Genomic DNA, 11687 nt, shown 5'->3' on the forward strand with positions numbered 1-11687 from the left:
ATCAGAGTTAGAGTCTTGTACATGTTAGGTGGGTGCTCTATCAGTGAGTTACATCCTCCCAGCCTAAAAAGCTCTTGGTTAGGGAATCAGCATATTATTTTCAAATTATTAGGTAGAAATAGCCATTTCATTATAAAGTATGGGAAGAAAAAGAAACAGTTAAAATAGAAAATAGGGACCAGATCAGTAGTGGGGTACAGGCTTAGCAGGCACAAGACCTGGCTTCAGTCTCTGCAGAGAAAGGGGGTGGGGTGCAGAGGAAGAGAGAAAGATATGACTATAAATAGCAGTCAGCTGATGTTTGACAAGGGTGCCAAGACAATTCAGTGAAGACAGAGTGGTCCTGCCAGAGAGCAGTGCTGAGAAACTGAGCATCTACACCCAAAGCAACAAAACAGGCACCTGACGTCATTCCGAACAGAACTCAGAATGGAACGGATACACGCGCAGGAGCTAAAGTGGACAGCGCTGTGATATCTTACACCGACTGCCGGAGGTCCTAGAATTACCCAGCAATGGATATGCCTGTGGAAGGTTTCCTTGCAGTGGGAAGACCCACTCTAAACCTGGTCCTGGGTTGCATGAGAAGGGAAAACCGAGCGTATTCGAAACGCTGCTTCCTGACTGCGGAGGCCATGTGGCCAGCTGCCCTGACTTCCCCACTGTGGCGGGCTGGACCCTTGAACTTTGGCCCAGATGAACCGTCCTGAAGTTGTTTTCTGACCAGGTCATTTCTCATAACAGCAGGATACAGAAGAGACGCTTTCAGGAGGAAGTGCAGGGACGCTGGGTAGTGACCTTGTCACTACTTCCCAGACACAGAGATAGAGCAGGGAGGGGAGACTCTTCAGAATGTACAGGCTCTCTTCTTTTAAGGACACATTTGGAAGTCACTGGTCTTCTAAAAAATAAGTACCCAGAATATATAAAGAACTCCTACAACTTAGTCACAAAAAAGGCAAACAAGGAAACGTGAGAAAAGATTGGATTAGACTCTCCAGAGGGGGCTGGGCAGGGAGGGGAGTCTGTGGGTAAAGTGTTTGCCACACAAGCATATGGATCTGAGTTCAGTTCCCCAAACCCCCCTGAAAAAGGCCAGGCCTAGTGGTGTGTACTTGTGATCTCAGCACGGAAGAGGCAGAACTGGGAGGATCCTCAGGCTGACTGGCCAGCCACTGAACTGAACCAATGACATCCAGGTAAACGTGAGAGCTCTGTCTAGAAAAGATACGGTGATGAGGGATGAAGGAGGACACCCAAGGCTGACCTCTGGCTCCACATGCATTCCACAAATGGGCACGGGTACCGGAACACACATGAACATGTATACACACACAGAGAGAATATTCAAAAGACAATAAGCGTAAGGAGAGATGCTTGACTTCAGGTATAGAGGCTAGCCCAAATCAGGACCTTCTTAGATCTACTCTGCCCTCAGTAGATGATCTAAAATCAGCCCCTACGCCAAGTGTGAGGGGACAAGAAGAAAGCCCCTAGCGAGCCACCTACTGCTCCTGAAACTTGCACACAGGGTAGCCACAACGGAAAATAGTCAGGGAGAACCCAAAATGTTACTGTAGGAAACAGCAACTCTACCCTTGAGGCATAGACCCAGGAAGGATGAAGACTACATTCACACAAAGATGTAAGCTTTTGGCTCTTATTCCAAACTGTAGTTACAACCCAAACAAATCTCAACTAACCGATGAACAGACAATGTAGTATGAACTGAGTACCTGCAATCTGAGAGTAAGATTCAAAGTGCCCCAAAATCCAAAACCTATTTTCGAAAGATACCATACTCAGGTGTGGTGGAACAGGTCATACTAGGGACCGGAAGTCCAGCTTGGGCTACACACATATCAAGTTCCACATCCTGTCTCCCAAACCAAAACATAAAATTAAATGGAGACACTCTAAACAAGAAACAAACTCTTAGATCTAAGGAGAATCAGAAGAGGAACCCCAGCAAAGGACCCTAAGACAAAGGCCGGCACAGCACACTACAGCTTAGAGAGCAAAACAGAGGTCCTCGTGCCACCCACCAGTCTACCGTGACCACTGTACCACACTGCCTGTTCCTAGCCATCTTCCTGGAAGGTCCCCTACCACTCTGAATCCTCCCGCAGGTGTATGGGGTGGCGGTGGGGAGTCCTGTGCTCCCCAAGGTCAACTCGGGGTTCAGCTCAAGGTTACTCGAGATGCAACTATACCAACTGCAAGTTTCAAACCAATCCTCACCCGGGGTTCATTCGCACAGGGAAGCTCAGTTTCATCTGAAGGAGGCTACTCACAGCAAGATGGAGTCCCCTCTGCCTCTCTCTCTCTTTCCTTTTTCAAGACAGGGTTTCTCTGTGTAACCCTGGCTTTTCTGGAGCTCACACCAAAGACCAGGCTGGACTTTAACTCAGAGATCTGCCTGCCTCTTGCCTGGGATCCAAGGCATGCACCACCACTGCTCAACTTCTCCTTCTCTTTTCAAAAAGGTGTATTTATTTTTATTTGTTTGTCTTTTGCCCGCATGTATGTAAGAACACCATGTGCACACAGTGCCCAATGCCCACAGAGGCCGGAAGTGGGTGTCAGACCCCTGAAGCTGGAGTTATAGACAACTGTGAGCCACTATGTAGGTGCTGGAATCAAACCCGGATCCTCTGCAGGAGGCTCTCACCCACCGCGGCCTCTCTCTTGAGACGGTTTGCAGCCCTGACTAGTTTTTTACTTGTTCTTATACCATGTTCTGGAATCCCACGTAAATCTCTTTCCCCATCACCACACACTAAGACCCATCTCTTTCTCCGCCATTTGTCAGCCTCCCCTCCACCCTCCCAGGTCCCAGGAGACTGAACTTATCTTCCTGTCTCAGCAGGGCTCAAAGTGCTTGCTGAATTAATACCTCTCACCTCTCACTCCCTGCTGAAGGAGAATAAACCCACTGCAACACTGGTCTTCGGCGTGTAAGTCATCCTGCCCCCCAGCAGACTGAAGTCCAGAAATGTGCCTGGTTACCACCGAGGAGAAGGGCATAGGCAGGTGGGCCTGACATGTTGCTTAATGCCATATGAAGCAGAGGACGGACTCCCCGCCCCCATGAAAAATAATCTAGTTTAAAATCTCACCAGACCAGCAATCTATGCTTAGGTATTTGTGCCCCAAATAAACGGAGGAATATAGATCCTCAAAAATACATGCAGGTAACTGCAGAGACAGTTCAGTAGATAGAAGCACTTGATGCTCTTCCAGAGGAGCAGAGTTCAGCTCTACAACCCACATCAGGTAGCTCACAACCATCTCTAGCTCCAGCTCCAGGGGATCTGAGGCCTCTGGCTTCCGTGGGAACCTGCACTCATGTGCACATACCCACAGCAGACACACGCTTACACATAATTTAAAATAATAAATTTTTTAAGTTACAAGTAATTTTTTAAAAAGTTTAGACTCACAATAGTATAACTTAGTCTTGAAAGCATAATATAAGCAAAATTACTCTAGAGGATAAAACTCTAATGGCTCTCTCTAGAAGAGGGAGGCACTGGCGAGAAGGGGCAGGAGGATCTTTTAGGTATTGAGATGTCCTTGACTTGTATCTGTGTGGGACATGAATGGGAATTCAGGATACAAGCATCTCATGTCTGTTACACCCCCTACACAGACTTCACTAAGTGCAAGACTCCCACAAGCATAGGCACCCCAAAAATTGCATACTAGTTTGCTATCCTGAAAGGAAGCCCCTAATCACGCTGGAGCTGAGCATCTGTACTGATCAGCTTTCACCCCCAACCTGACACAACCTAGAGTCACGGGGAGGAAGGAACCTCCACTGAGGAACTGCCTAAAGCAGGCTGGCCTGTGGGCATGCCTGTGGGGGCGTTGCCTTGATAGCTTTCTGCCCGGAAGCCCTGTCGTCCCTTAATGATAGATGATGACCCGAAAGCGTAAGGTGAAACAAGCACGTTCTTCCCCCAAGCTGCTTTCCGTCAGCGGTTTACCATTGCAACCGGATGAAACTGCACTAGTGACCCCCAAAGGCTTGGCTATGAAGACTTGGTCCCCAAGGCCGGCAGCCTTCATCCACTTGCGGGTCACAAGCTGATGGCTCTTTAGTGAGGTGCTGATATGAACTCTAGAAAGTGAGGCCGAAAGGAAGTAGATCACTGGAGGCCGGCCACTGAGGGATGCTTCTAGTCCTGTGCCCCTCCATCTCTGTCCCCTCTCTGTATCCCAGCTGTTACTGAGATGAAACACTTTGATCCACCACCGACCAGCTCTGCCACGATGCCCTGTCTCACCTCAGACCACAAGGAGTGGAGACAGCCAGGGATTGGAACCTCTGAAACCGGGAGCCAATACACACCCTGCTTCAAAATCTCGAAGTTATCTGTCACATGACCAAAATTTCTCGTGGAGGAGCCAGGGCACTCACTGCTGGCGAGGGTGTAAACAGATATGCTTCTGGGAGGTTCTTTCGCAGCAGACACCAAAAGATCTAAATATGTACAAAAATCCTTCCCCTGGACACCATTATGCTGGTTTTATGTTAAGGGTCTTTATTTTCCTTATAATAAATCCTTAAATAAAGGATGTGTCCACAAACTAAGTTTTGAGAACACTGATTCAACCAGTGAGATGCCACGTAAGCCAGAAGACCTACGTTCCGTGCCTGGGTCACATGTACTGTAAAAGCTAAGAACTGATTCCATCCAATTGTCCTTTGATCTCTATATACACACCATGGCACACATGCGCCCCCAACACATCACATACACACACAATAGTAATTTTTAAGGCCAAAGGCTCAAGGCTAACCAGATCATCAGAGTATTACATGTTCGTTAGAATTTACAACTTTAAAATTTAATGGAAAGTGTCCATGGGTCATTAATTACACTCAAAACTCAGTTCACCCACCATAATGTAATCTTATATACATGACTTATGTACTGAGCATCACAATTAGCTTTTTCCAGATAATGGAAAATCGTGGGACTAAAAAAACTTTAATAAATTTTTATTTTTAAGAGTGAAGATGTTTATTACGATGTTAAGAAAAATATACAAGCACAGTTTTTAGAAATAAAAATGAGTTTGACACTCTTGGACAAGTGAGGACCTTCCACAGTCTCTGCCAGCATCCATAGCCACACCTGCTGGCACAGGAAGTCCCGCCTCCTGGCACAGGAAGTCCCGCCTCCTTAAAAGCAGCACTGTGTTCCTAGGGAGAGTAGAAATTCTCCCTGCTCTACCCTAACAAGGGTTGGTTAAAAAAAAGCATATTCACGTGTTAAAGTTCACAGAACAGTAACCCTCCCACCCCACTGAAAGAACAGTTCTACGTATTAACATAGAAATAAGTCAGGTACGGTGGCAGGGCTGAAAGATGTTCAAGAAACAAAAGGGGTGGAACTGCCTGTCCGGAGCTGGAGGGCTGACTAGGGGATGGTGTCCTCGTGTCCACCTGGCCAAGTCTTTGCATCAGCTTCCACAGCTAAGAAGCTAAGACTGTCTCCCTCTGCAGAAACTGACAGCTTTTCTACCACAGAGTCTGCGTCAACATGGTGTGTGACGACACACAATCAGCAATGACTGGCGTGAACTTCACCAGGATCTCCAGGTTCCCCACCTGGACACAGCCCTGGGACACAGGGCTCCAGGTTCCCCACCTGCACACAGCCCTGCACACAGCCCTGGGACACAGGGCTCCAGGTTCCCCACCTGGACACAGGGCTCCAGGTTCCCCACCTGCACACAGCCCTGGGACACAGAGCTCCAGGTTCCCCACCTGCACACAGCCCTGGGACACAGAGCTCCAGGTTCCCCACCTGCACACAGCCCTGGGACACAGGACTCCAGGTTCCCCACCTGCACACAGCCCTGGGACACAGGGCTCCAGGTTCCCTACCTGCACACAGCCCTGGGACACAGGACTCCAGGTTCCCCACCTGGACACAGCCCTGGGACACAGGGCTCCAGGTTCCCCACCTGCACACAGCCCTGGGACACAGGACTCCAGGTTCCCCACCTGGACACAGGGCTCCAGGTTCCCCACCTGAACACAGCCTGGGACACAGGGCTCCAGGTTCCCCACCTGCACACAGCCTGGGACACAGGGCTCCAGGTTCCCCACCTGGACACAGGCCTGGGACACAGGGCTCCCAGGAAGTTAGCTGCATGGACCCTGCATGGCTGCTCAGCTGTTAGGCAGCACTGCCTGAGACTGCAGTTGCGGCTCCCTATGTCTCAGGCTCCTCCTGCTGCCACACAACCTGGCACAGGGCCAAGACAGAAGGTGCCGATTTGATTCCCCCAACTCCACATAAAGGCCTCCCGCTCTCCCAGGTCATAGACCCCACTTAACTCCAGCCTTAAAAAGAAACATTTTTCTCTTCTTACTCATTAGTTGGAAGGTTTTACTAGATCACCGTGTTATTAGGGATTCACAAATAGTGAGAGTTCAAAGAACGCCTATGGAGTGCTCAGCCATAAACGGGACATCTACATCACACCCCTGTCAGAAAGGCTAGGGAACATGGCAGAAGAGGGGGTGGGAAAACCTAAGAGCCAGAGGTTGGGGAGGACTGGGGTGGTGCAGTGACCATGCTACTCAGGAATCCATAAGATCAAGATCAAGGCCGTCTACATTCCAGGATGGCTGGGGCTGGGGCACAGCAGCCCCATCCCTAGCTACGGAGTTATTGAGAGCTGATGCCAGCTAGGGGTGAGAGTTTTCTTCAGGACTGTGGTATCTGCTAGGCTGACCATGCTCCAGTGGATAGCCCCACATCACTGCAATATACAGGCAGTATAAGTTAGACTCAGTAGGTGAGAGAGAGAGACAGAGAGACAGAGACAGAGAGAGACAGAGAGGGAAAGAGAGAGAGAGAGAAACACAAAGTTGGAGAGGGGTCTAGGAAGAGCTGGAGGTGGGAACAGTATGAATATGACCAAAATACATTGCAAGTATGTATGAAACTCTCAAAGAATATATATAACAAATAATTATTACAACAGTTAAAAATAGAAGATTTTATCAATAAACCAGCAGTAAACCAGGTGTGGTGACACACACCTTTAATCCCACCCAGCACTCGGGAGGGAGGCGGAGAGAGGTGCATCTCTGTGAGTTTGAGACCAGCCTGGTTTACAAATTAGGTTCCAGGACAACCAGAACTGCTACACAGAGAAACCTGTCCCTAAAATAACAACAGTGATGATAATAATTATAAAATAAGCCAGCAGTAAACTCTAAGATCCTAAATTCAACAATGTTTCTTTCCAACCCCACATGTTCCTCTCATCTTCCCAAGGTGAGGCTCCTACTGGAGTGAGTCTCAGGCAGTTGTTGGCAGGGTATCATGGATGGGAGGGGACTTGTCTGTGAACTTCCCTTTCGAACAGCCCAATCACAGACAGTCGCCACAAAAATCCACCAAAGCTAGAAGAGGAGCCCCGAGACTGCGGTGCCGCCTGCTCCTCTGCCTCCTCTAAGAAGAGATCCAAGGCCTGTCAGTAGCGGAGGAAACGTGAAGGTCAGAGGCCCTGGACACAGCCCGCCTAAACTTCACACTGCTCCCAGGAGTCCTGGCACATGGTTGGGGATGTGCACAATGGGAAGACAGGAGGCTGACAGCTTGCAGGGCTATTTTAGGGGTTTCAGCAGCAAATCCGTGCTCCCAGAAAGCAGTTCAGTTTCCAGGAAGAATCTCTCATCAAGGGTTAAAGTGTGTCGACCAGCCTCCCAGCAGTGTGTATATTTAAGTCTTCCCAAGGGAACCCACACCTCAGAGCAGAGCCCGAGAGGGGTGGAAGAGCCGCTCCCCTGCCACTGCTGGCTGTGCCTCCCCAAGCATACTCCATCCAGCAAGCTGAAGCCATGGAAAACAGGGATGAACAGCCTGAAGGGCCAGGATTCTCACCAGTAACCACAGGTATCTCTCCTCCCCTCTTCTTCTCAGCTTAACACCAACGTCTCTCTACTGTGTGCGCAATCTCCACGGAGTTCTGACGGCAACTCAATGCAGAACGGGCCCAATCGTGCCCTGCTTTCCTGCCCAAAGGCTCAGCAAAGGTCTCCAGGTCATTATAGGTGCTGAGAAAGCAAACAGGTGCATTCTCCCCAAGAAAACTCTCCCCCCCCCCCCCCGCTCAACCGACAAAGGCAATGCACACCTTCCCACACACTCTCTTACACTCACAGACAGAGACAATTGTTTACGATGGGGCAAGTCAGTAAGCCCCGTATTAGGCTAGAGTCCCGTGCAGCCCTCACTGGACTACAGCTGCAGAGCAATTGCAAATGTTCCACTATGGAACCTGGTGACAGATCAAAGTGCCACTCTCTTCCTCTCTCCCCTCCCACCCTCCCCACCAGTTTATCTGTTAAGAAACTAGAGGGCACAGAAGGGAGGGAGATGCAAGCAGCAGCCCTGGGGGTGTAGAGCAATTGTTGGAGTGTCCCTGATGCTGTGGGCCAGTAGCTCAACCTCTTGGCTGAGCTCTGCAGCAACTGGCCTCCTAATAAACACGTCCCTCTCTCCACGCTCCTGGGCTCCTGCGTCTGCTCAGACCACCCCGGAAATCAGCATGTTTGAAGCCCTGACAAAACATAGTCTGCATGCTGAACAAAGCATCAGCTTTGCCCCTCTACCCTTTCCCATGTTTCCCTTAAGGAGATGCTAGCCCAAAGAGAAAATTCTAAAGTAGATCTCAGTTTAAAAGACAGGACGACTCCCAGAGTAGAAAAACAACACTAACCACAAACACCAGCAAACAGTCGCTAACGCCTCAGTGACTCAGGCTCAGGTGCAGGATGTGAATCTAATTCCAGTGGCAGGTAACACTGGTCTTCACGATGGGGACAGTGCAGTGGACAGACGAAAGGACTCTGCTTTGGAATCTTAACTTACAGGTTACTAAGACGTAAGCTACTGTGTAAACAGTCACTTTGGTGTGTTTACACTTCTCAACACCAGAACCCTCATCATTCTTAAACGAGGCCTAACCCAGCGCCATGTCCTTATTTTGCCCTGGGACCTATGAGCTTGCTGAGTCTTCCTCTGCAGACTTCTATCTTAAGTGCTACAGCATGCGATCACACAGGCTCACAGCGTAAAGGCTGCCAAACCAGGACACTGGGCTGGTACAGTCCCCAGAGTCAATATGGAAAGCAGCTGCCCAGGGCAGAAGGCTCCTAATGGCACACTGGAAAATGCAGGCTAGTACAGAAGCATGATTCAGAGTACGGCTAGTCACAGCCAAACGGCCCCGCTTCCAAATATACCCACTTAGAGCTTTTCATGGCGATGGTAAACCTCCAGTCCAGCTGCAACTTTGCCCACCCACACCGCAGCCTGGTAAGGTTGCAGACCACTCCCTCCCTCCAAAGCTGGGGCAGACTTTCCCATCTCCAGTGCCCTGCAGCAAGGTTTCCAGATCCAGTCCTTGGGGCCTGCCTCCCGTCTACCTGCATTCCAGCTGGGCTGAACAATAATTAGAGTGTCAAACTAAGTGTACACTACCCTGGGTTAATCCAAAGTGTGTGGGAGGGGGATCGTGCAAAGGGCATTCCTGGGTGCCCATCCACACTTGGCCTAACATCCGCCTGCCTGGAAGCCACGGAGTCTGAACAGCAGCACGGGAGGGGAGAGGGGTGAGGACACAAAGCAACCTCCACTTCCTCAGAAAGCAGAGGGCTGAGCTACTGCAAAGCAGCGATGTTTTATAATTCGACTCTGCAAAGGCCAAGAGCAGCCTGAGGACCCGGAGTGGCAGTCACCGCGCTCAACTCCAGACATCTCCAGATAACCTGGGTCCGGTCTACACACCTTAAAAGTAATCGAACGACGAGCACGCGCACTAACGCAGAGGAATCACCCTTCGCCCCTCTCAGCGAGAGATCGACTGGCACCACAGGAAGTTTCTCAGAGAAACAGAGCTCAGTGAAGATGCTGGGGTAGCCTCGCACTGGGCTCTCACTGCGCTTCAGCTACGACCAGCCTCACCCCAGGCACCTAGGTCCTGCGGACTGCAAATGACCCTGCCTCGGCAGTGTCAGGAAGCCCATACTTTACTGACCCCACAGGTGTGACTCCGCTAGATGACAGAAAGCCTCTGGCAAAGTGCTCGCGTGGTTTCCACCCACAAGAAACCTGGGACCACCCCCCCCCCCGGGCAGGAGGGCCATCTCCTGTTTAAATCCCTGCTCCCAAACCATCTGCTTCCAGAAAATCACAGGTGTGGGTCGGGAGTGTCTAGCGCCCGCCCGGCTCTTACTCCAGCCTTCAGGCCGCGCCCTGCGCCCCTGCATCCCAGTGTCCCCGGTCGATCCTCACCACCGGTGTCCTCGAAGCGCGGGGGCGGGCGATCCCGCAGCGCGGCGCTCCAGCCTCCACCGGCCTCATCCTCCTCCAGCTCCAACGGATCCGCGGCTTGGGGTGGCGGGGCGGTCCCCGGAGGAGCGGGGCGCTCGCGCTCATCGTCCGAGGAGGCGGCCGAGGAGGAGTGCGAGGCTGCCGAGGTGCTGTAGAAGGGGTTCCCGCCGCTGTCCGGGCCCGACTCGCCGAACACGTCGTCGGAGATGTGCAGGCTCTCGTACCGTGCGCGGGCTGCCTCCAGCAGCGCCGGAGCTCTCCTCCGCGCGCCCCCGCCACCCTCGGCCATGGCCCCGGCCGCCGCCCGCGCGCCCACACCCCAGAGCGCCTCCCAGCCGCACACGCCGGGCCCGGGACCCCCGCCGCGGCCCGCGGCTCCCCACCAGCGCAGCCCGCAGCACAGCGCGCGCCGCCCCGCGCCCGGCCGGCCCGCCGTCTTGGCCGCTCGGGCCGCGAGCCCGGGATGCGCCTTGGAGCTCGGGCGCCGCTAGCTGCGGCCGCGGCGGAGACTCAGTCACTGCCCGGCGCCGCCGCCGCCACCACCGCCGCCGCCGCCCCCGCCCGCTGCGTCTCCGCCGCGCCCGGCCCCGTCGCGTCCCCGTGCGCCCTCCCCACGGCAGCCGCGTTGCGCCGCCGACCTTCCCGGGCGCGAGCCGCGGACCGGGCCCGCCTCCAGCACCTCCAACCGCTGGCCAATGGAAACCGCGGGCCTCGAGGGGGCGGGGATAGTCGGACGCCCCGCCTCCTTGGGGCGTGGCGCCCGTCCCATCGGCTCCAGGGAGCCCCTCGCACTGGCTCTTGGCCGCCCGGGGGCGTGGGGAGGGAGGCGGGTCCTCGTGGTTCGTGCGCGCTGGCCCGCCCCTTGCGCAGCCGCGCCCGGCGCCGGGGAGCTGTCCGCCCAGCGGTTCTGAAATTCGTGCAGCGGACACGCTCCAGGTGGGCGTCTCGCCAGGCTGGGCCGCGCGCTCTGGTGAATTTTAGGCTGCCCTTCTGGCTTCCCCGAATCTTGCTCGGTTGAGAAGCTGGCTCAGGCAATAATCCAGTCTCCTCCAACAACTGTCGTGTAAGGGCGGCAACATTAGTCTGAAGTGGCTCGTCATTCCTCACAGTCCTTGACGCTGACACCTTTGGAACTCAAGATTGCTTCCAGATCTATAACCAAGAGCGCTCTGGTATTGCTTGCGCAGGCCTTGAACACGCACTTCTGGTAGACTATCTGGAGCATGCAATCTCGAAGAGGATTATATGGTCAGGAAAGAAACAGCTGGGTCGCCAGGGCTTCGGCGCTGTAACAATGGAGCAGAGTTCAGTATCCCCCTC

At 52.8% G+C, this 11687-nt stretch overlaps 1 protein-coding gene across 1 annotated transcript in view; it reads right to left on the reverse strand.

Annotated features, from left to right (window-relative positions):
* The window catches only part of Pgbd5 (piggyBac transposable element derived 5), a 61162-nt gene extending 50480 nt beyond the window's left edge, over nucleotides 1-10682 (reverse strand). Inside the window, 1 exon segment of the mRNA XM_048450248.3 lies at nucleotides 10329-10682. Within this exon segment, the coding sequence (XP_048306205.3) occupies nucleotides 10329-10656 (328 nt within the window). The 5' untranslated portion in view covers nucleotides 10657-10682.
* Between the last annotated feature and the right edge of the window lie 1005 nt (nucleotides 10683-11687).

The sequence above is a fragment of the Myodes glareolus genome, chromosome 22 (genome assembly GCF_982192425.1).
Source record: "Myodes glareolus chromosome 22, mMyoGla1.1, whole genome shotgun sequence".
NCBI lineage: Eukaryota > Metazoa > Chordata > Mammalia > Rodentia > Cricetidae > Myodes > Myodes glareolus.